The sequence below is a fragment of the Doryrhamphus excisus genome, chromosome 11 (genome assembly GCF_030265055.1).
Source record: "Doryrhamphus excisus isolate RoL2022-K1 chromosome 11, RoL_Dexc_1.0, whole genome shotgun sequence".
NCBI classification, from domain to species: Eukaryota; Metazoa; Chordata; class Actinopteri; order Syngnathiformes; family Syngnathidae; genus Doryrhamphus; species Doryrhamphus excisus.
The window spans coordinates 17,888,857-17,915,374 of record NC_080476.1 but is presented as its reverse complement, the minus strand read 5'-3'; the positions used below and the strand labels follow the sequence as shown (position 1 = coordinate 17,915,374).

Genomic DNA, 26,518 nt, shown 5'->3' with positions numbered 1-26,518 from the left:
CAGTCCACATCTGCAGTGATGGAGGAAGCAGGAGAAAGCGGGCTGGCCGAGGCAAAGGGCGGGGTCACGTCCACGGCTAAAAAAGGTTCCCGTAATGACAAGGCAGCTACCCAGTACTCCCAACGTGCAATTACTATACTTCAATGTTGTACTTCCATCGTAATACTTTCATCTTATATTTCCAGGGACTGGATGGACAGAAAAACACCATTAGTACATGTAATACATGTACTACATGTAATACTATACTGTACATGGAATGAAATGAAAGAGAAGCAACAGTTCCTGGATCAGTGGAAGGGTGGCTGTCTGTGGGGGCGGGGACTAGGAGTGGGCGTGGCGTGTGTGTGACGTCACAGGGAGCTGTTGAAAGCGCCGTGGTGCTGAAGGCATAAAAATCTCGTCGTCTTTTTCCCCTCCGCTCAGTCTCGCCGCTCCGTTCTCGCAGGGATCCGGGTACCTGCGTCCACGCGTGGAGCTCGCACGGGGAGGGGGTTGCGTGTATGCACGAGACGTTCCTGACACGTAAGTGTTTTTTTTTTTTTTTTTTCTCATCAATGGAGCTGATGGGGTTTTTCGTTCGGATGACTTGTGTGTGCGCGTGTGCGTGTGCGCGCGTGGATGAGCTTGCGTGGAAGCCGTGAGGCCGGAGAAGCTCCGCTCGTGTCAGCCGCGCCTACGAGCGCGGAGCCGCCGGGGTTGGAGCATTTGACTGGCATTTGCATGATCCACGGAGTCTCCGTGGAATGATAAATGAATCATAAGAATAAGATGAATAAAATATTGGTCCACGCGGAAAAGATGCTCATCTGCACTGAGGTACATTTTGTACGTGGGAGATGCCCACAGCGACCCCACGGAGCTCAGTAAGTCACATTTGACTTTTTTTCCTGTCCCGCCTTTAAGTGCCATGTGCCGGTCTTTTATTTTGGTATTTCTGTTTCCGGTTCTCGACTAAATGCTGGCCCTTTACCTTTGACTTGGGTTTCTATTTCTTTCCGTGGTTTTCTCTGTTAGCTCCTTCCTGGAATGATTCCTCCTTTTTACTTGTTCCACCTCCCATGCTGACTTTTTTTCCTTGTTCCACTTCCTTTTTTCCCCATCTTTTTTCCTAATATCGACCTCCAATGGTGACTTTTTTCCTTGTTCCACTTCCCAGACTGACTTTTTTTTTCTAATTTCCACCTCCTAACGCTAACTTTTTTGTTCTTGTTCCACTTCCCAGGTGGACTCTATTTTTCCTTGTTCCACCTCCCACACTGACTTTTTTGTTATTGTTCCACCTCCCATGTTGACTTTTTTGTCCTTATTCCACTTCCCAGACTGACTTTTTTTGTCCTTATTCCACTTCCCAGGCAGACTTTTTTTCTCATATTGACCTACAATGGTGACTTTTTTTCCCTTGTTCCACCTCCCATGTTGACATTTTTGTCCTTATTCCACTTCCCAGACAGTCTTTTTTTTTTCTAATTTCCACCTCCTAACGCTAACTTTTTTGTTATTGTTCCACTTCCCAGGTGGACTCTTTTTTTCCTTGTTCCACCTCCCACACTGACATTTTTGTTCTTGTTCCGCCTCCCATGTTGACTTTTTTGTTCTTATTCCACTTCCCAGATGGACTTTTTTTCTAATTTCCAAATATCAACCTCCAATGGTGACTTTTTTTTCCTTGTTCCACCTCCCATGCTGACTTTTTTTTCCTTGTTCCACCTCCCATGCTGACTTTATTGTTCTTATTCCAGGCTTACTTAGTCTGATTTCTATCTCCCATGCTGACTTTTTTCTTGTTCTACCTCTAGCAATGTGAATAACAGTAGTGTAAAGGTGACTATAGGGGTGTTCTTTCATGTCTAGAGGGCTCTAATCATGCTAAAAAGTGCATTTAGGGGATGGTAAACAAGTTTTCTATGCCTCATATGTCTTATTTTCTCTTATTTTGTCTACTATATTAGGTAATAGGAGTGTAAAGGTGACTATAGGGGTGTTATTTCATGTCTAGAGGGCTCTAATCATGTTAAAAGGCATATTTATAAGGTGGTAAGCAGGTTTTCTTTGTCTTATTTTCTCCTATTATGTCTACTATATTGGGTAATAGGAGTGTAAAGGTTGTTACCATGAGGTGGTACTGAGGTGGTACTGAGGTGGTACTGAGGTGGTACAAAGAAACCAAAGGACGGTGAGGCTGCTAACGCTACATCAAGAGAAACAGGAAATAATGGTATGTGGTAAAGCATTGGAATCGTCCCTGATGGAAAGCTTAGCTTAGCTTGGATTCCCCCCCCCCCCCCCGCCCCCCCACTCCATGATCCCTGTCCAATTAGACCATCTTAAAGGATGCCAGCGCCCAGCCCAGCCAGACTAACCAATGACCCAATGCTAAGATTTACACCATGCTAACATGCTAACGCACCCAAAACACAATTTATTAGCTGATGAATGTTTTTGTTTGGCTGCTTAGAGACGGGGGGGGGGGGGGGGGGGGGGGGGTACGTGTTCCCACGTAAACAAACCCTGTGTGCTCCTTAAAGTACTCATAACCCCCCCCCCCCCCCCCCCCCCCAGGATTTCCATCATCATGCTGTCATCTGCCAGTAAAGACACCCGTCACAGCGTCATTGCAACATCCATCTTGGATGTGACCTCATGTTCAACCACAACCACAACTAAGTCACACCATGATGTAGTATAGTGTATGTATGGTATATACCGTATAGTTGGTGATGTAGTACGTATAGTGTATGTATGGTATATATGGTATAGTTAGTGATGTAGTATAGTGTATGTATGGTATATACAGTATAGTTAGTGATGTAGTATAGTGTATGTATGGTATATACGGTATAGTTAGTGATGTAGTATAGTGTATGTATGGTATATACGGTATAGTTAGTGATGTAGTATAGTGTATGTATGGTATATACGGTATAGTTAGTGATGTAGTATAGTGTATGTATGGTATATACGGTATAGTTAGTGATGTACTATAGTGTATGTATGGTATATACAGTATAGTTAGTGATGTAGTATAGTGTATGTATGGTATATACAGTATAGTTAGTGATGTAGTATAGTGTATGTATGGTATATACCGTATAGTTGGTGATGTAGTATAGTGTATGTATGGTATATATGGTATAGTTAGTGATGTAGTATAGTGTATGTATGGTATATACAGTATAGTTAGTGATGTAGTATAGTGTATGTATGGTATATACGGTACAGTCGATGATGTAGTACGTATAGTGTATGTATGGTATATACACTATAGTTGGTGATGTAGTCTGTATGGTATATACAGTATAGTCAGTCATGTAGTATAGTGTATGTATGGTATATACAGTATAGGCAGCAATGTAGTAGTATGTATATACAGTACAGTCAGTGATGTAGTATATTCAGTATAGTCAGTGATGTCTTATAGTTTTCAGTATGTACCATACATACAGTATAGTCGGTGATGTAGTAAAGTGTACAGTATGTACCGTACATACAGTATAGTCAGTGATGTATTATAGTGTATGTATGGTATATACAGTATAGTCAGTGATGTAGTAGTGTATGTATGGTATATACAGTATAGTCAGTGATGTAGTAGTATGGTATATACAGTATTGTCAGTGATGTAGTATAGTGTATATATGGTATATAGAGTATAGTCGGTGATGTAGTATAGTGTATGTATGGTATATAGAGTATAGTCGGTGATGTAGTATAGTGTATGTATGGTATATACAGTATTGTCAGTGATGTAGTATAGTGTATGTATGGTATATAGAGCATAATCTGTGATGTAGTATAGTGTATGTATGGTATATACAGTATTGTCAGTGATGTAGTAGTGTATGTATGGTATATACAGTATAGTCGGTGATGTAGTATAGTGTATATATGGTGTATACAGTATAGTCAGTGATATAGTATAGTTTATGTACCGTATATACAATACAGTCCACGAAGTAGTAAAGTGTATGTACCGTGTATACAGTACAGTCAGCGATGTAGTATATTCAGTATAGTCAGTGATGTAGTATAGTGTTCAGTATGTACCGTACATACAGTATAGTCAGTGATGTAGTATAGTGTATATATGGTATATACGGTATAGTGTGTGTATGGTATATACAGTATAGTTAGTGATGTAGTATAGTGTATGTATGGTATAGTCGGTGATGTAGTATAGTGTATGTATGGTATATACAGTATAGTTAGTGATGTAGTATAGTGTATGTATGGTATAGTCGGTGATGTAGTATAGTGTATGTATGGTATATACAGTATAGTTAGTGATGTAGTACGTATAGTGTATGTATGGTATATACACTATAGTTAGTGATGTAGTAGTATGGTATATACAGTATAGTCAGTGATGTAGTAGGGTATGTATGGTATATACAGTCTAGTCGGTGATGTAGTATAGTGTATGTATGGTATATACAGGATAGTCGGTGATGTAGTAGTATAGTATATACAGTATAGTCAGTGACGTAGTATAGTGTATGTATGGTATATACAGTATAGTCAGTGATGTAGTATAGTGTAAGTATTGCACATGCAGTTCAGTCAGTGATGTAGTATACAATATAGTGTACACTATGTATTGTATATCCAGTATAACGTACTATATGAAGTATTGAGTATGGAGGAGTAATGTCACCAATGAGTTCTTGTGTTGTTGTGTATCATGGATGCTAGTGAATATAATGTGGAGGAGCGATTGCAGTACAATCATCTACACTACACACATCCGTGTATACAAAGAGAGAGAGAGAGAGAGAGAGAGAGAGAGAGCGAGCGATGACATTGATCCCGAATGAAGCCAACGTTATTCCAGTCTGTTGCTAATGTGCGTCAATAACGTTAATCAATGCCGGAAACCTCATTTGCTGCCATCGATTGGCCGACTGACTGACTGACTGACTGACTGACTGACTGTGCTCCACATGCAGTACTGTATGTACTCTATATGTTCATGTACTCTATTTACTGTACTGCAATGGTTCCCAAACCTTTTCCAGACGTGGACCCGCCATGAAAGACAGCGGGGAGGATTTGGGTTAGGTTGAGTTAATCTTCCATTGTGGTTTATATTTGGAAAGACACTGTGTGTGTGTGTGTGTGTGTGTGTGTGTGTGTGGGTGTGTGTATGTGTGTGTGTGTGTGTGTCCATAATCCACCCAACTTTGAACATCCCTGGTCTGTGATGACTGATGGGTGACTGATGGATGACTGATGGATGACTGATGGGTGTGTTATTTTCTCAGCGCTAACCACAGGTACCCATAAATGTAGTACAAATGTTGTATTCTGGTGTTAAACTACGCCAAAGTATCAGATAAAGAGTTTTGGTTATTTGGAAGTGAGCCCTGAAAGAAGTTCAGGATGGTTCAAATGCTGGCTTTAATAAGGCGTGGTAAAAACTGGCCCTTTGTGATGTCACAGAGGGTCGGATTTCCTGATTCCCTACCAGCAAAATACATGCATTTTATTCCGTCAACGCCATTTCCCACTAGTGAACATGGGACACTGTACAGCTGGATATGAAATGCCGTAACCCAAAATGGTGTAACATGAAACGCTGTAACATGACATACTGTAACACAAAATGCAGTAAGATGAAATGCCGTAACATGAAATGCCATAACATGGAACACCATAACATGAGGTGCCGTAAAAACAAAACACTGTAACACGAAATGCTGCTACGTGAAATGACGTAACATGAAACACTGTAACACAAAATGCAGTAACATGAAATGCCATAACATGAAACACTGCAACGTGAAATGCCGTAACCCAAAATGGTGTAACATGAAACGCTGTAACATGCTGTAACGCAAAATGCAGTAAGATGAAATGCCGTAACATGAAATACCATAACATGAGGTGCAGAAAAACACAAAACACTGTAACATGAAATACTGCTACGTAAAATGATGTAACATGAAACACTGTAACATGAAATGACATAACATGATTCACTGTTACATGACATACCGTAACCCAAAATGGTGTAACATGAAACACTGTAACATGAAATGCTGTAACATGAAATGCCATAACATGAAGCACCATAACATGAAGCATAACGTGAAGCATAACATGAAGTGCCGAAACACAAAACACTGTAACATGAAATGCTGCTGCGTGAAATGACGTAACATGAAACACTGTAACATGACATACTGTAACGCAAAATTCAGTAACATGAAATGTCATAACATGAAGCGCTGTAACATGAAATGCTGCTACATGAAATGACGTAACATGAAACACTGTAACATGACATACTGTAACACACAATGCAGTAACATGAAATGTCATAACATGAAATGTCGTAACATGAAACGTCATAACATGAAACGTCATAACATGAAATGTTGTAACATGAAGCGCTGTAACATGAAATGCTGCTACGTGAAATGACGTAACATGAAACACTGCAACATGACATACTGGAACACACAATGCAGTAACATGACATGTCATAACATGAAATGTCATAACATGAAATGTCGTAACATGAAGCGCTGTAACATGACATACTGTAACGCACAATGCAGTAACATGAAATGTCATAACATGAAATGTCGTAACATGAAATGCCGTAACATGAAATGCCGTAACATGAAACGCTGTAACATGAAATGCTGCTACGTGAAATGACGTAACATGAAACACTGCAACATGACATACTGTAACGCACAATGCAGTAACATGAAATGTCGTAACATGAAGCGCTGTAACATGAAATGCTGCTACGTGAAATGACGTAACATGAAACACTGTAACATGACATACTGTAACGCACAATGCAGTAACATGAAATGTCATAACATGAAATGTCGTAACATGAAACATCATAGCATGAAGCGTCGTAACATGAAATGTCGTAACATGAAGCGTCGTAACATGAAGCGTTGTAACATGAAATGCTCCAACACAAAATAGTATACCATGAAACACTGTAACATGAAACACTGTAACATGACATACTGTAACGCACAATGCAGTAACATGAAATGTCATAACATGAAACGTCATAACATGAAATGTCGTAACATGAAGCGCTGTAACATGAAATGCTGCTACGTGAAATGACGTAACATGAAACACTGTAACATGACATACTGTAACACACAATGCAGTAACATAAAATGTCGTAGCATGAAGTGCTGTAACATGAAATGTCGTAACATGAAATGTCGTAACATGACGCGCTATAACATGAAATGCTGTAACACAAAATAGTATACCGTGAAACGCTGTAACATGAAACACTGTAACATGAAAAACTGTAACTGAAATAACATAACGCTGTAACACGTAACGCCATAACATGAGGAACACACATTTGACAGCCTGTTTGCTTGTTAAATGGCTTTCATGCCAAAAAAGAAGCTGTTTTTGGAAATTGTGTCATTTTGGGGGGTGTGGGGGTGGGTGTTGGGGGTGGGGGGCGCCATACCCCAGGAAGGTCACGTGACAACGTCCACATTTATGGATGAAGTGAAAAGGATCCGCTAAGAACAAAGCCGGACTCTGTGTGTGCTCTGCAAAAAAAAAAAAAAAGCCCACCATGTTTTCAGGAACTCAGCTTGTGTTTGCGATGGCATGAACTTTGGGCTGTTTCTATGGCAACAGTCGGCACACACACACACGCACACACACACACACACACACACACACACACACACACACACACACACGCTGATGGCTGGCCAGCATTCTTTTTTTGTGACTCCATGTTTGAATGGAACTACACTTTGCATCTATTTCATGGATTTATTTGGGATTGGGATTTAGGTTGGGATATTTTTTTTGGGGGGGGGGGACCGGGGGGGGGGCGTATGATAAGACACACGGGGGCTAAAAGTATCCGCTGTTATTAGAAGATGAAAAGGAAAAATCCTAAATCCTTGTCAGTGTTCATCGGTGACCTCCTTTCCTTGTGACGGGAAAGCTGACATGTGAGCAAACGGTGACCTCGCTTTGGGGGTCACGTTGCCAAACCAGGACTGGCGGTATGTCACGACCACATGAGGACCGCTGTGGGTGGACTTGGAGACGTGGTACTACTCCAAAAGGATCAAGTTATACACAAAACAAATGTACAGTATATCCATTATATCCAGTATATCCATGAAGCCTACAGATGGGTCCCAATGTGGGCGGCAGGACCTGATCCAGGACAGATTGCTATAGATCCCAATGTGGGCGGCAGGACCTGATTCAAGACGGATTGCTATGGGTCCCAATGTGGGCGGCAGGACCTGATCCAGGACGGATTGCTAGCCCTGATACAGGACAGATTGCTATGGGTCCCAATGTGGGCGGCAGGACCTGATCCAGGACGGATTGCTATGGGTCCCAATGTGGGCGGCAGGACCTGATCCAGGACAGATTGCTATAGATCCCAATGTGGGCGGCAGGACCTGATTCAAGACGGATTGCTATGGGTGCCAATGTGGGCGGCAGGACCTGATCCAGGACGGATTGCTAGCCCTGATACAGGACAGATTGCTATAGGTCCCAATGTGGGCGGCAGGACCTGATCCAGGACTGATTACTATGGAGCCCAATGTGGGTGGCAGGACCTGATCCAGGACGGATTGCTATGGGTCCCAATGTGGGCGGCGGGACCTGATCCATTATGGAATGCTATGGATCCCAATGTGGGCGGCAGGACCTGATTCAAGACGGATTGCTATGGATCCCAATGTGGGCGGCAGGACCTGATCCAGGACAGATTGCTTTTCCGGGAATAATTATTTATATATGTAAATAAATATAAATATAATATTTATATATATTTTTTATTTATATATAAATATAAATATATTATATATAATATATAAATATTATATATAATTATTATAATATATAATTATATTGTAATATATATATAAATAAATATATATTATATAATAATGTTATATATAATATTATTTGGTCCAAATAGTAGTAATGCCAAAATGTTGTGTTGCTGCTGGATGTTCATAAAATCCCAATCATACTGTAAGCTTGTTTTCTTTTCCAAAAGAGGAAAAATGACAGTATGCTATAAATACAGGGCTGCACGGTGGTCAAGTGGTTAGCACGGAGACCTCACATCTAGGAGACCCGGATTCGATTCCACTTTCGGTATATCTCTGTGTGGAGTTTGCATGTTCTCCCCGTGCATGTGTGGGTTTTCTCCGGGTACTCCGGTTTCCTCAAAACATTCCAAAAAAAAAACATGCTAGGTTAATTAGCGACTCCGAATTGCCCATAGGTATGAATGTGAGTGTGAATGGTTGTTTGTCTATATGTGCCCTGTGATTGGCTGGCCACCAGTCCAGGGTGGACCCCACCGAGACCCTCGTGAGGATAATTGGTAGAAAGTGAATTAATGAATAAAATTTCAGACTGCACAGAGTGGTTAGCGCGCAGGCCACACAGCTAGAAAACCTAAGTTCGATTCCACCTTTGGCTATCTCCGTGAAGCGGTAGAAAATGAATGAACGAATTTTGACAAAAGTCAAAGCAAAAGTAAATCTTCAGTCTGCACGGTGGATGAGTGGTTTATGTGAAGGACACACAGCTAGGAGACCCGGGTTTGATTCCACCCTCGGCCATTTTTTTTGCATGTTCTCCTTGTGCATGCGTGGGTTTTCTCCGGGTACTCCGGTTTCCTCAAAACATTCAAAAAAAAAACATGCTAGGTTAATTAGCGACTCCAAATTGTCCATAGGTATGAATGTGAGTGTGAATGGTTGTTTGTCTATATGTGCCCTGTGATTGGCTGATCACCATTCAGATTGCTTTTCCCATCTCTGTTATGGATTTGTAGGTCCTGAGAAGATGCTGGATGAGTTCTTGCAAGAATAGATCCATCATCAAGGCGGCCATCATGGACACCTCCGACCTCCAGGATGGACTCAGTGAGCTTTTATGTGGATGGTACCATCTCTGAAGGCCAGGGTATCTCCTGAGGAACATAAGGAGCCTCCAAAGAATGCTAGTGGAGATCCACCTCACTCCTCTGCGTCATTTATGGAGACAAGAAAGTGACAGTGAAAAATAATAAGAATAATAATAATAATAAAGCGCTATGGTCCTCCACATCACCCCCTACTCCAGTTCCTGTCTCTGCTTCCTGGACGGCTTGTCATGGAGTCTGGTGTTCCCCTGCTACTGGCTCCTGGACCAGCTGCTGGCCTCCTGCGTGGCCACCTCGCTAGAGAAACGCCAACGCTCTCAGGATCCTTGCTCCCTCCTGACTCTCTGCGTGCTGATCATGGCTCCTCTCTACTTGCTCCTCCTCCTCACCTCCTTGCCTTTCGCTCTGCTGGGATTCATCATCTGGGCTCCTCTGCAGGCCATCCGTCAACCTTACCTGTACACCTACTGCAGGTTAGTGACCAGTTCTGATCTTTTTATTGGATACCCATAAACCAGTTCTAGACGCGCATTAAGAACCGCTAGGCACAGACCAATTCTAGACAAGCATCAAGAACCGCTACGCAAAGACCAATCCTAGACGCGCATCAAAAACCACTAGTCACAGACCAATCCAAGACACACATCAAGATCCGCTACGCACAGACCAATCCTAAATGGACGCGCATCAAGAACCGCTATGCACAGACCAATCCTAGACACGCATCAAGAACCGCTACGCACAGACCAATTCTAGACGCGCATCAAGAACCGCTATGCAAAGACAAATTCCAGACATGTATCAAGAACTGCTATGCAAAAAACAATCCTAGACGTGCATCAAGAACCGCTACGCACAGAACAATCCTAGATGGACGCGCATCAAGAACCACTACGCACAGACCAATCCTAGACGCGCATCAAGAACCACTACACACAGACCAATCCTAGACGCGCATCTAGAACCACTATGCAAAGACCAATCTTAGACCTGCATCAAGATCCACTATGCACAGACCAATCTAGACGCGCATAAAAATCAATTATGCATAGACCAATCCTAGACGCGCATCAAGAACCACTACACACAGACGCGCATCAAGAACCGCTACGCAAAGACCAATCCTAGACGCGCATCAAGAACCACTACGCACAGACCAGTCCTAAATGGACCCGCATCAAGAACCGCTACACACAGACCAATCCTAGATGCGCATCAAGAACCACTACGCATAGACCAATCCTAGACGCGCATCAAGAACCGCTAGGCACAGACCAATACTAGACGTGCATCAAGAACCGCTACGCAAAGACCAATTCCAGACATGTATCAAGAACCGCTATGCAAAGAACAATCCTAGACGCGCATCAAGAACCGCTACGCACAGACCAATCCGAGACGCGCATCAAGAACTGCTAGGCACAGACCAATCCTAGACGCGCATCAAGAACTGCTAGGCACAGACCAATCCTAGACAGACGTGCATCAAGAACCACTACGCACAGACCAATCCTAGACGCGCTTCAAAAACCGCTACGCACAGACCAATCCTAGACGCGCATCAAGAACTGCTAGACACAGACCAATCCTAGACAGACGTGCATCAAGAATCACTAATCACAGACCAATCCTAGATGGACGCGCATCAAGAACCGCTATGCACAGACCAATCCTAGACATGCATCAAGAACTGCTAGGAACAGACCAATCATAGACGCGCATCAAGAACCAATACGGATAGACCAATCAAGAACCACTACACACAGACCAGTCCTAGACGGACACGCATCAAGAACCACTACACACAGACCAATCCTAGACACGCATCAAGAACCACTACGCACAGACCTTTGATTCCGTTTTGTCCCAATTGTTTCCCAGACCAGACAAGCACCAGGCTGAGCAGGGCGAGGCTGGTTCAGGACCGGTTGGGGTCAGAGACTGGAGAGCGCAGGGGAAGAGCTTCTGTTTCTGCAGTGCCAACGTTTGCCTGCTGCCCGACTCCCTGGCCCGGTTCAACAACCTGGCAGACACCCACAGGAGAGCCTGGGAGGTCGGCAAGAGGATTCGGAACGGGGCCTGTCGGCCTCAGATCAAAATCTACATTGACTCACCTACCAATACTTCTATCAGGTAGGTACTCATGACGGTAATGACTCCAGGTTAGCATTTCAGTGCTACAGTGTGCTAAGTGTTTACATATTACATATGCGGGAAAGTGATTTTAAATTAGTAATAATTCATATTATTTTGATGGACTTTGAAGTATTATGTAGTAATAATTAGTATTGTTTTGCTAGACTAGAAGTATTTTGTAGTAATAATTAGTATTATTTTGATCGACTTTGATAGACTAGAAGTATTATGTAGTAATAATTGGTATTATTTTGATAGGCTAGAAGTATGATGTAGTAATAATTAGTATTATTTTGATGGACTTTGATAGACTAAAAGTATTATATAGTAATAATTAGTATTATTTTGATAGACTTTGATAGACTAGAAGTGTTATGTAGTAATAATTAGTATTATTTTGATAGACTAGAAGTATTATGTAGTAATAATTAGTATTATTTTGATAGACTAGAAGTATTATGTAGTACAAAATTAGTATTATTTTGATAGACTAGAAGAATTATGTGGTAATAATTAGTATTATTTTGATAGACTAGAAGTATTATGTAGTAATAATTAGTATTATTTTGATGGACTAGAAGTATTATGTAGTAATAACTAGTATTATTTTGATAGACTAGAAGTATGATGTAGTAATAATTAGTATTATTTTGATGGACTTTGTTAGACTAGAAATATTATGTAGTAATAATTAGTATTATTTTTGATAGACTAGAAGTATTATGTAGTACAAAATTAGTATTATTTTGATAGCCTAGAAGAATTATGTAGTAATAATTAGTATTATTTTGATAGACTAGAAGTATGATGTCGTAATAATTTGTATTATTTTGATGGACTTTGATAGACTAGAAGTATTATGTAGTAATAATTAGTATTATTTTGATAGACTAGAAGTATCATCTAGTAATAATTAGTATTATTTTGATAGACTAGAAGTATTATGTAGTAATAATTAGTATTATTTTGATAGAGTAGAAGTATTATGTAGTCATAATTAATATTATTTTGATGGACTTTGATAGACTAGAAGTATTATGTAGTAATAATTAGTACTATTTTGATAGACTAGAAGTATGATGTAGTAATAATTAGTATTATTTTGATGGACTTTGATGTACTAGAAGTATTATGTAGTAAAAATTTGTATTATTTTGATGGACTTTGATAGACTACAAGTATTATGTAGTAATAATTAGTATTATTTTGATAAACTAGAAGTATTATGCTGTAATAATTAGTATTATTTTGATGGACTTTGATAGACTACAAGTATTATGTAGTAATAATTAGTATTATTTTGATAGACTAGAAGTATTATGTAGCAATAATTAGTATTATTTTGATAGACTTTGATAGACTAGAAGTATTATGTAGTAATATTTTTCGTGGAAAAAATATTATTCAGAGAGTATCATTTGAATACATTAAGGGAATCTTTCATTATTGAATTAATTACAATTTATTTATTTATTATTTTTATAATTTTTAAAAAAATATTTTTTTAATTAAAAAACATAACATAATAGTGATAATTGCAGTTGTTTTAATAAAACTATTATTATAATAAATATAATAAACGTACTATTGTTATTATTATTATATTTTATTATGTACTAGTTATTCCATTTGCATTATGACGGCCTTCTGATCCATTTATAGTTCTTTGGCTTAATGTGCAATTCCCCAGCCAAACACTAGGGGCAGTGTATTCCCGGTCAAACTAAAAGTCAATATTGAATGAATGGTTATTTTTGCTTATGTCACCAACCACTCAGGTGGATATCGGAATGTCATATTTTTCTCCTTTTGTCTTCCCATTATTAGTGCCACCTCCTTTAGCAGCCTCGCTACTGGTTTCCGCCGTACCTCCTCCCTGGACCAGCGGCCTGACCAGTCCCACACCATTAATGGTCCGGCAGAAACTGAATCCGAGCCTCTCGCCGAGTGTCCGATTCACCCCTCAGGTGCCGCAGGTTGCCCACTTCATGCATCTACAGGAGGGCAGGGATCCTCTGAATGCCCACTTCGATCCACAGTGGACTGCCCACTCCACTCTGGAGAAATAAACAGCAGGGAAAAGTGTCCGATGCATCCGGTGCCCGATGGGACAGATTGTCCGATGCATCCCGTGCCTGATGGAACAAAATGTCCGATGCATCCTGTGGCCAATGGGACAGATTGTCCGATGCATCCCGTGCCCGAAGGGACAGATTGTCCGATGCATCCCGTGCCCGATGGGACAATCTGTCCGATGCACCCCGTGCCGGATGGGACAAAGTGTCCGATGCACGCTGTGCCCGATGGGACAAACTGCCCGATGCATCCCGTGCCCGATGGGACAAAGTGTCTGATGCACGCCGTGCCCGATGGGACAAACTGTTCGATGCATCCCGTGCCCGATGGGACAAATTGTCCGATGCATCCCGTGCCAGATGGGACAAATTGTCCGATGCACCCCGTGCCCGATGGCCCAGATTGCCCGATGCACTCTACAGGGACCCGTAGCGGTCTCAACAATGGGAAGGAGACCCAAACTAAAACGACCAATGACTGCCCACTTCACACTGCTGGCGTTCAGATCAGCATCAGCGCCCCCGACCCCGACCCCCAGGAGGACCCCGCAGAGACGGGGTGCATGACGGCGTCAAGAGAATCCCTGACTCGATACCACGGAAGCGATGGAGGCGGAGTTATATCGTCGAACAACACGCTCTCTCACGTGCCTCGCACTTCGATATATAAACGCCCGGGGAGGAAGCGTCGCCACGGAGACGAGACGTTCGACCACGAGATCTCTGCCTTCTTCCCCGCCAACTTGGACTTCCTCGCTCTCCAGGAAGTTTTCGACCACGGCTCGACAAGTCGGCTGCGGCAACAGTTGCACCGCTACTTCCCCTACGTGCTGAGTGACGTCGGGCGGTACGGGTGGAAAGGATGCGGCTCCAGTTTTAAGTTCCTAAATAGTGGACTCATGCTTGCCAGTCGATACCCCATCCTGGATGCACGCTATGAGTGCTACCCCAATGGGAGAGGGGAGGACGCCTTGGCGGCCAAAGGAGCTCTTTTTGCCAAGGTCAGAGCTTGGACCCTTTTACCCGTCATAGACTACAAGGATTATGTAGTAATAACTAGTATTATTTTCATAGACTACAAGTATTATGTAGTAATAACTGGTATTATTTTCATAGACTAGAAGTATTATGTAGTAATTACTAGTATTATTTTGATAGACTTTGATAGACGAGAAGTATTATGTAGTAATAACTAGTATTATTTTGATAGACTAGAAGTATTATGTAGTAATAATTTGTATTATTTTGATAGACGAGAAATATTATGTAGTAATAACTAGTATTATTTTGATAGACTTTGAAAAACTAGAAATATTATGTAGTAATAATTAGTATTATTTTGCTGGACTTTGATAGACTAGAAGTATTATGTAGTAATAATTTGTATTATTTTGATAGACTAGAAGTATTATGTAGCAATAATTACTATTATTTTTATAAACTAGAAGTATTATGTAGTAATAATTAGTATTATTTTGATAGACTAGAAGTATTAAGTAGTAATAATTTGTATTATTTTGATGGACTTTGATAGACTGGAAGTATTATGTAGTAATAATTTGTATTATTTTGACAGACTAGAAGTATTATGTCAAATAATTTTGATAGATTTTGATAGACTGGAAGTATTATGTAGTAATAATTAGTATTATTTTGATAGACTAGAAGTATTATGTCATAATAAGTAGTATTATTTTTGATAGACTTTGATAGGCTAGAAGTATTATGTAGTAATAATTAGTATTATTTTGATAAACTAGAAGTATTATGTAGTAATAATTAGTATTATTTGGATAGACTAGAAGTATTATGTAGTAATAATTAGTATTATTTTGATAGACTTTGCTAGACTAGAAGTATTATGTGGTAATAATTAGTATTATTTTGATAGACTAGAATTATTATGTAGTAATAATTAGTATTATTTTGATAGACTAGAAGTATTATGTGGTAATAATTAGTATTATTTTGATAGACTAGAATTATTATGTAGTAATAATTAGTATTATTTGATAGACTAGAAGTATTATGTGGTAATAATTAGTATTATTTTGATAGACTAGAATTATTATGTAGTAATAATTAGTATTATTTTGATAGACTTTACTAGACTAGAAGTATTATGTGGTAATAATTAGTATTATTTTGATAGACTAGAATTATTATGTAGTAATAATTAGTTTACTAATGACGCTAATTAACCTAGCATGTTTTTGGAATGTGGGAGAAAACCCACGCATGCACGGGGAGAACATGCAAACGCCACACAGAGATGGCAAAGGGTGGAATTGAACCCGGTCTCCTAGCTGTGTGGCCTGCGTGCTAACCACTCGACCGCCTGTGTGGATTACTTTTGGTCGGAATATGACCCGTGAGTGGGCGTGGCCCCAGTAAATAGGTAAATAGTTTTGCTATCTGGTTGTGATAACAGCTGCTCCCGAGTGCAAACAATGGAGTAATGAGGCCACACAGCTAAAAGACCCGTGTTCGATTCCACCCTCGGTGATGTATTGTTACGATACTGTGGTGTGGCTAGGCGTCACTACGCCAGGAAGTTAGTGCTTTGGCGTAACAATGTTGATGTGCACTTTTCCAATGCCCCGCCCCCCTTCGCCACGGCGTATGAGTAAAAGTGAGACGGCGGCACAGATTAAATATTAATTAAAAATGGTTCCCTGTAGAGGGAACCAGCGCTCGGTAATTAAAGCTACGGTGTGAGCGGGAATTGGATCTTGCCGTCTTTGTGTCCGCAGGTCCACGTCGGCACCTCCCACCAGGACCAGAGAGTCGTGGGCTATCTGACATGCACCCACCTGCACGCCATCGAAGGTACGGCATGCACTTGATTGACGGGTCAAGGTTTTGTGTCTCCTGGAAGCCAAGCATCGCCTGTTCATGCTCCTGCGGTTGCCATGGTGACCGGCTCACGCTGCCGATGGCGTCACTGCCCTATTTCTAGCTGCGGTCAATGGCTTCCACCCTAGCTCCTCCTCCGCCTGTCACAGGTCTAAAGATAGCACTGCCAAGGGGGCTTGCTAAATATAGACCATGCACCCCCCACCACCCCCTCGGGGGGGCATAGAATGGGGCTAAAACCTCAGCCACACAGCATCACCTTTTTACCTTTGGAACCATAAGAATTATGCACAAATCTATATCTATATCTACTACAATATCTTCTAAATATGCATTTTAACATGATTAGAGCCCTCTAGACATGACATAACACCCCTATAGTCACCTTTACAGTCCTATTACCCAATATAGTAGACATAATAAGAGAAAATAAGACATTAAATACCGGTTTACTACCTTCTAAATACAGTTTTCAGTATGACTGGAGCTCTCTAGACATGAAATAACACCCCTATAGTCACCTTTGCAGTCCTATTACCTAATATAGTAGACATAATAAGAGAAAATAAAACATAGACAACCTTTGTACCAACTTCTAAATATGCTTTTTGTCATTATTAGAGCTCTCTAGACATGAAATAACACCCCTATAGTCATGTTTACACTACTATAACCCAATATATTTCACATAATAAGAGAATATAAGACATAGAACACTTCTTTAAATCCTTCTAAATATGTTTTTTTCACATCATTAAAGCCCTCTAAACATGAAATAACACCCCTATAATCACTTTTGCACTCCTATTACCGAATATAGTAGACATAATAAGAGAAAATAAGACATAGAAAACGTGTTTACCAACTTCTAAATACAGTTTTTAGCATCATTGGAGCTCTCCAGACATGAAATAACACCCCTATAGTCATCTTTACACTTCTATTACCCAATATAGTAGACATAATAAGAGAAAATAAGACATACAGGGCATAGACAACATCTGTACATACTTCTACATATGCTTTTTACCATTATTAAAGCCCTCTAGACATGAAATAACACCCCTATAGTCACCTTTGCACTCCTATTACCTAATATAGTAGACATAATAAGAGAAAATAAGACATAGACAACCTCTGGACCAACTTCTAAATATACATTTTGCCATTATTAGAGCCCTCTAGACAGGAAATAACACCCCTACAGTCACCTTGACACGCCTATTACCCAATATAGTAGACATAATAAAACAAAATAAGACATAGACAACCTTTGTACCAACTTCTAAATATGCTTTTTGACATTATTAGAGCCCTCTAGACATGAAATAACACCCCTATAGTCACCTTTACCGTCCTATTGCCTAATATAGTAGACATAATAAGACAAAATAAGACATAAGGCATAGAAAACTTGTTTACCAACCCCTAAATAAGTTTTTTTTTAGCATTACTAGAGCTCTTTAGACATGAAATAACACCCCTATAGTCACCTTTGAACTCCTATTACCCAATATAGTAGACATAATAAGAGAAAATAAGACATAGATGACCTCTGTACCAACTTCTAAATATGCTTTTTGCCCTTGTTAGAGCCCTCTAGACATGAAATAACACCCCTATAGTCACCTTTGCACTCCTATTACCTAATACTGTAGACATAATAAGAGAATACCACATACTGTATACTGTACTGTGGACGCCTACTCGAGCTGAAATATTCCAAGCCACCCACACCTGGTTTGACACCTCCTGGTTCCAGGATTAGACTTTTCACAGCTGCCCCCCCACACACCCACTCCCCCACCACCACCACTTCCTGTCATCCACATTTGCAACAACAAATTAGCTAGTCAGGAGAAACCACCATCTAGATGTAAACACACCCATGTTAGCTTATTATATGATGTGGCTAAAGGAACTCCAAGTCCCATAATGCCGAGGGTGCAGAGTCAGGGACAAAGGAAAATGTGACCATAGTGACCAACCACTGTGTTGTACCCGCCTCCAGGTGATGCCTCGGTTCGATGCCAGCAGCTTGATTGGCTGCTCCAGTGGGGGGCGGAGTTTCGCCAAACTTCATCGCCATCTCAGGAAGTAGAGAAAGTACTGGAAGACCTCGTGGCCTTTGATGTCCTTCTGGGGGACCTCAACTTTGACAATTGCTCTTCAGGTATCATCATCATCAAGCTAGCGCAATGCTAATGACGTTTCCACTGTGGGCCCCCTTGAGTAGATTTTCAATGCAAAGATGAGTTTATTTTTACCTTTTTGTGTTCTTTAGAAACCAGCAGTAGAACATAGGGAAGTTTCAGGGAAATATCAGTTCCCAACTAAAAAAGGGGAACTTTTAGTGACACTTTCTCATGATCTCATAGTATCCTCATTATGGCCTGAAGTTTTTCCATGTACTTTTGTGTGTACAGAAGACAAGTTGGAACAGCAGCATCCAGTTTTTACCGTGTACAAGGACCCGTGTCGCCAGGGACCAGGAGAGGACAAACCATGGGCTCTGGGTAACAAATACACTCTCTATGCAAGTACTATATACAGTACATACAGTACAGTACATATACTATCCACAGTATGTGTGTACACAAATCATCTGGCTGGTATATGAAAGTAGTATACACAGTACAGTCTACAGTATTATTGTCTTAATTCTTCTTATTATGTGTACTATATAGGGTAATAAGAGTGTAAAGGTGACTATAGGGGTGTTATTTCATGTCTAGAGGGCTCTAATCATGTTAAAAAACATAATTAGAAGGCCATAAACAAGTGTTCTATGTCTCAATTCTTTGTATTGTGTCTACTATATTGCGTAATAGGGGTGTACATGTGACTCTAGGGGTGTTATTTCATGTCTAGAGGTCTCTAATCATGTTAATAAGTGAATTTAGGGGGTGGTAAACAAGTTTTCTATGCCTCATATGTCTTATTTTCTTTTATTATGACTACTATATTGGGTAATAGGATTGTAAAGATGACTATAGGGGTGTTGTTTCATGTCTAGAGGACTCTAATTGTGTTAAAAAAAACCATAATTAGAAGGCCGTAAACAAGTGTTCCATGTCTTAATTCTTCGTATTGTGTCTACTATATTGGGTAATAGGAGTGTAAAGGTGACTATAGGGGTGTTATTTCATGTCTAGAGGGCTCTAATCATGTTAGAAAGTGAATTTAAGGGATGGAAAACAAATTTTTTATGCCTCATATGTCTTATGTTCTCTTATTATGTTTACTATATTAGGTAATAGGATTGTAAAGGTGACTATAGGGGTGTTATTTCATGTCTAGAGGGCTCTAATAATGTTATAAAAATACAATTAGAAGTGTTCAATGTCTTAATTATTCTTATTGTGTCTACTATATTAGGTAATAGGAGTGTAAAGGTGACTATAGGGGTGTTATTTCATGTCTACAGGGCTCTAATCATGTTAAAAAGTGCATTTAGGGGATGGAAAGTTGGAAAGGATGGAAGTTTTCTATGCCTCATATGTCTTATTTTCTCTTATTATGTCTACCAAATTAGGTAATAGGATAGTAAATGTGACTATAGGGGTGTTATTTCATGTCGAGAGGGCTCTAATAATGTTAAAAAAACACAATTAGAAGGCTGTAAACAAGTGTTCTATGTCTTAATTCTTCATATTGTGTCTACTATACTAGGTTATAGGAGTGTAAATGTGACTATAGGGGTGTTATTTCATGTCTAGAAGGCTCTATATATATATCTTATTTTCTCTTATTATGTCTACTATATTGGGTAATAGGACTGTAAAGGTGACTATAGGGGTGTTATTTCATGTCTAGAGGGTTCTAATTGTGTTAAAAAACGCATTTAGGGGATGTTAAACAAGTTTTCTATGCCTCATATGTTTTATTTTCTTTTATTATGTCTACTATAATAGGTGATAGGAGCGTAAAGGTGACTATAGGGGTGTTATTTCATGTCTAGAGGGCTCTAATAATGTTTAAAAACCACAATTAGAAGGCCGTAAACAAGTGTTTGATGTCTTAAGTCTTCTTATTGTGTCTACCATATTGGGTAATAGGAGTGTAAAGGTGACTATAGGGGTGTTATTTCATGTCTAGAGGGCTCTAATATCATGTAAAAAAGAAAATAATAATAAAGTGAAAGACAAAAAGTTGAAGACCTCAGGCTATCAAAGCCCAAATCTACCACCGCTGTGCTCCCGACTCCCTCGACATCCTAACCACGTGTTTGTGTGAGCAAAGCAGACTTTCATCTGCCGCTCCGTGGCCAAATTGGGATGCTTCCAGTGTCTGCATGGAAATCCATCCTGATGCATTAGTGATGTAACCACCACAGGGTTTGGCTCAGCCGGGTTTCAGGTCAGTTATTTATGGAGATGAGATTTGGTGGGACGGATCAGAGCAGCACATCTGCCTTTTGTCTCAGGAAACTCGGGATACAGGAGGGAATCTGGGAAAGGAAAACGGATCAATGCAAGCAAGAAAGACAGCAGGATGATCCCATTTCATAAAGAGGGGACAAAAATAAACCTTCCAAATGAACACAAAAGAAACAAAACATTGCCCTCTGCTGGCTGCTTCCTGCCAATTCACGTATTGCTGACAGTACTGCAGTAGTATAGTAGTACCTCCTTGATGGCACTTCATTGGTTCCCCACCCGACCATGATGAGTGAATTTCCACCAAGTACCATTCCTTATTTACAAATGGAATATTTGGGCAGTTAGAGCAGAGAAAACCTGTTGACCAACTTCTTTTTAACACGATTAGAGCCCTCTGGACATGAAATAACACCCCTATAGTCACCTTTACACTCGTATGACCTAATACAGTAGACATAATAAGAGAAAATAAGACATATGAGGCATAGAAAACTTCTTTTCCACCCCCTAAATGCATGTTTTAACATGATTAGAGCCCTCTAGACATGAAATAACACCCCTATAGTCACCTTTACACTCCTATTACCCACTATAGTAGACATCATAAGAGAAAATAAGACATTAAATACCGGTTTACTACCTTCTAAATACACTTTTTAGTATGATTAGAGCCCTCTAGACTTGAAATAACACCCCTATAGTCATCTTTACAATTCTATTACCCAATATAGTAGACATAATAAGAATTAAGACATAGAACACTTGTTTACGTCCTTCTAATTATGTTTTTTTACATTATTAGAGCCCTCTAAACATGAAATAACACCCCTATAGTCACCTTTACACTCGTATGACCTAATACAGTAGACATAATAAGAGAAAATAAGACATATGAGGCATAGAAAACTTCTTTTCCACCCCCTAAATGCACGTTTTAACATGATTAGAGCCCTCTAGACATGAAATAACACCCCTATAGTCACCTTTACACTCCAATTGCTTAATATAGTAGACATCATATGAGAAAATAAGACATTAAATACCGGTTTACTACCTTCTAAATACACTTTTTAGTATGATTAGAGCCCTCTAGGCATGAAATAACACCCCTATAGTCACCTTTACACTTCTATTACTTAATGTAGTACACATGAATTAGGACATAGAACACTTGTTTATGGCCTTCTAATTATGTTTTTTTTACATTATTAGAGCCCTCTAGACATGAAATAACACCCCTATAGTCACCTTTACATTCCTATTACCTAATATAGTAAATATAATAAGAGAAAATAAGACATATGAGGCATAGAAAACTTGTTTCCATCCCCTAAATGCACCTTTTAACATGATTAGAGCCCTCTAGACATGGAATAACACCCCTATAGTCACCTTTACACTCCTATTACCTAATATAGTAGACATTAGCAAGGTTGTGTTGTACCAGATGTGTGTCTATCCAAGTGTGAAGCCTTTTGCCGATGGCTAGCATGAAGTCCTGATGTGTATTGTGTGTTTTTTTTCCTGCTACTACACAGGTACACTACTGGATCCTAGTGGCCTTTATGATGATGAGGTCAGTTCACCGGAAAGTTTACAAAAGTAAGTCTACTTACTCATTTCTTATTTTGTCTTATTATGTCTACTATATTAGGTAATAGGAGTGTAAAGATGACTATAGGGGTGTTATTTCATGTCTAGAGGGCTCTAATTGTGTTAAAAAAACATGATTAGAAGGCCGTAAACAAGTGTTCTATGTCTTAATTCTTCCTATTGTGTCTATTATATTGAGCAATAGGAGCGTAAAGGTGACTATAGGGGTGTTATTTCATGTCTAGAGGGCTCTAATCATGTTAGAAAGTGCATTTAGGGGATGGTAAACAAGTTTTCTATGCCTCATATGTCTTATTTTCTCTTATTATTACTACTATATTAGGTAATAGGAACATAAATGTGACTATAGGGGTGTTATTTCATGTCTAGAGGGCTCTAATCATGTTAGAAAGTGCATTTAGTGAATGGTAAACAAGTTGTCTAGGCCTAATATGTCTTATTTTCTCTTATTATGTCTACTATATTAGGTAATAGAAGTGTAAAGGTGACTATAGGGGTGTTATTTCATGTCTAGAGGGCTCTAATCATGTTAAAAAGTGTATTTAGGGGATGGTAAACAAGTTTTCTATGCCTCATATGTCTTATTTTCTCTTATTATGTCTACTATATTAGGTAATAGGAGCGTAAATGTGACTATAGGGGTGTTATTTCATGTCTAGAGGGCTCTAATCATAACATAACAAGTTTCCTATGACTCATATGTCTTATTTTCTCTTATTATGTCTTGGAATAGCATTTTTGTTGCTTTCCCAAATAAACGAGTGGTTTCTTTGTCTTACTTTGTGCGTCCATCAGGGTGATGGAGAACGAGGACGGCAGGAAGGAGTACCTGGTCTTCCCCCCCAGTAAGAACCAGTGTCCCTCCGGCAGCCAGAAAGGACGCAAGATTCCACTAAAAGGCAACGGACGACGGATTGATTACATCCTGTACAGCGACGAGGGTTTGCAACAGGACTGGAAGCTGGTATGTTAGCATGCTAGCGCTAACATGCTAACACCTGACCACGATAGCACTAAAAAACAAAATGATTGACTTGTCTTTCAGGAAGTTGAGGAGGTGAGCTTCGTGACGCAGTTAGCGGGTCTCACGGATCACCTTCCTGTCGCCATGCGATTGGCTGTTTCCACAGGGGAGGAGGAGTCTTAGAGGGATTCCATTTCCGGGGAGCAGCAAGGAGAAGAAACTGCTATCTACTGCCCCCCCCCCCCCCCCTCTGTGGACAACCCCCAAACTCCCAACCCCCCCCCCCCTGTTGGATTGTTTCTAGTAGCCAATGTTTACACCTTTATACCGCATCTCCTTTATTCCCAAGCATGCGTTTTTTTTCTTGTTTCTACCTTCCGGGACCTTTGGACTTGAATTGTGGAGTTACTGTATTTACACATAAGACAAATAATGACCTCCACCAAGGCATCACTCTTCTATTGTACTTCCTGTTTCACTAAGGACAAGACCGGAAAAGTCACGGTACCGTGTGGCTAAGACTTAAGTTATGTGGTCACATGGTCACGTGGTCACGTGTCCGCGTGGCGAAGAATCGCTACTTGACTTCTTTTTGATGACTTTTTTGCCCAAGGTCAAATCAAGGTCAATTCAGGATTGGGAAAAAGGATGGGACTTGAACGCTCGGTCTGGGCTGCTCAGCAGTTGGAACCAGCGTGAAGGCTGGAAAAATGGTATCCTGGATCTGGATTTGGATCTGGATCTGCGGTGGGACTAACCCTAAGCCCTAAACCTTTAAACCTAACCTCAAAACCTAAACCTAACCTCTAAATCCGACCCTAACCTCTAAACCTAAACCTCAATCTGATCCTAACCTCTAAACTTAACCCTAAACCTGATCCTAACCTCTAAACCTAACCTCTAAACCTGACCCTAACCTCTAAACCTAACCCTAGCCTGTAAACCTGACCTCAACACCTAAACTTCTAAACCTGACCCTAACCTCTAAACCTTACCCTCAACCTGATCCTAACCTCTAAACCTAACCCTAAACCTGATCCTAATCTCTAACCCTAACCTCCAAACCTAAACCTGACCCTAACCTCTAAACCTGAGCCTAACCTCTAAACCTGAGCCTAACCTCTAAACCTGACCCTAACCTCTAAACCTAACCCTAAACCTGATTCTAATCTCTAACCCTAACTTCTAAACGTAAACCTGAGCCTAACCTCTAAACCTGAGCCTAACCTCTAAACCTGACCCTAACCTCTAAACCTAACCCTAAACCTGATCCTAATCTCTAACCCTAACTTCTAAACGTAAACCTGACCCTAGCCTCTAAACCTGACCTCAACACCTAACCCTAACCTCTAAACCTAACCCTAAACCTGATCCTAACCTCTAAACCTGACCTCACCACCAAACCCTGACCTCTAAACCTAACCCTAAACCTGATCCTAATCTCTAACCCTAACTTCTAAACCTAAACCTGACCCTAGCCTCTAAACCTGACCTCAACACCTAACCTCTAAACCTAACCGTAAACCTGATCCTAACCTCTAAACCTGACCTCACCACCAAACCCTAACATCTAAACCTAACCCTAAACCTGATCCTAATCTCTAAACCTGACCCTAACCTCTAAACCTAACCCTAGCCTCTAAACTTGACCTCACCACCTAACCTCTAAACCTAACCCTAAACCTGATCCTAATCTCTAAACCTGACCTCACCACCTAACACTAACCTCTAAACCTAACCCTAAACCTGATCCTAATCTCTAACCCTAACTTCTAAACCTAAATCTAACCCTAGCCTCTAAACCTGACCTCACCACCTAACCCTAACCTCTAAACCTGACCTCAACACCTAACCCTAACCTCTAAACCTAACCCTAAACCTGATCCTAACATTTAAACCTGAGCTCAAAAGCTAACCCTAACCTCTAACCCTAAACCTGACACTAAGCTTTAAAGCTAACCCTCAACCTGATCCTCACCTCTAAACCTAAACCTGACCCTAACCTCTAAACCTAACCCTAGCCTCTAAACCTGACCTCACCACCTAACCCTAACCTCTAAACCTAAACCTGATCTTAATCTCTAACCCTAACCTCTAAACATAAACCTGATCCTAACCTCTAAACCTGAGCTCAAAACCTAACCCTAACCTCTAAACCCGACCCTAACCTCTAAACCTAACTCTAAACTTAACCCTAAACCTGACCCAAATTCCTATTCTTTGGTCATGTCCAACATTTCTGAGGTCCATGTTAGTTAGAATAGAAGAATATCTTTCATATCATTAGACATTCCGCTTATGTTTATTGATCATTTCAATGACATTCATTTGGAATAAATCATACGTCATGGAAATAAGAAATGACCAATCAAATCATTCCATCGTTACTATTTCATATGATTGACATTCTGCTTAAAACTTCATATTCATGAAAATCATCACAAATGCTCAGATGCTTATGCTAGCATTAGCATGCTAGCTCCTAGCCTGATAGTGCCTACCCATGAAAACAGCTAAAAATGCTACTATACTCATATTAGAATGCTAGCAATGCTGATATGCTAACATTATA

The 26,518-nt window shown here is 40.2% G+C and overlaps 1 protein-coding gene across 3 annotated transcripts; it reads left to right on the top strand.

Moving 5' to 3' along the window:
• The first annotated feature begins 371 nt into the window (after positions 1–371).
• On the top strand, positions 372–26,291 carry smpd3 (sphingomyelin phosphodiesterase 3). Of its 3 annotated transcripts, none has more exons than XM_058087993.1 (10): positions 372–525; positions 9,830–10,392; positions 11,801–12,052; positions 13,883–15,131; positions 16,884–16,959; positions 18,998–19,159; positions 19,413–19,502; positions 22,907–22,970; positions 23,778–23,946; positions 24,028–26,291. In XM_058087993.1, exons 2-10 carry the CDS (start codon positions 10,091–10,093, stop codon positions 24,127–24,129), a joined length of 2,466 nt encoding a protein of 821 aa, XP_057943976.1. In that variant the 5' UTR covers positions 372–525; positions 9,830–10,090; the 3' UTR covers positions 24,130–26,291. The 3 variants fall into 3 exon arrangements, with proteins under 3 accessions (XP_057943976.1, XP_057943978.1, XP_057943977.1); XM_058087995.1 differs by lacking the exon at positions 372–525 and adding an exon at positions 848–866; XM_058087994.1 differs by lacking the exon at positions 372–525 and adding an exon at positions 7,860–8,718.
• Positions 26,292–26,518: the final 227 nt, after the last annotated feature.

Bases quoted from the DNA above. Each gene is read 5' to 3' on its own strand.
- smpd3 (XM_058087993.1), top strand. From the start codon at position 10,091: ATGGTCCTCCACATCACCCCCTACTCCAGTTCCTGTCTCTGCTTCCTG. The intron at 15,132-16,883 runs GTCAGAGCTTGG...TTGTGTCCGCAG, and splicing joins AAGGAGCTCTTTTTGCCAAG to GTCCACGTCGGCACCTCCCA. The intron at 22,971-23,777 runs GTAAGTCTACTT...TGCGTCCATCAG, and splicing joins TCACCGGAAAGTTTACAAAA to GGTGATGGAGAACGAGGACG.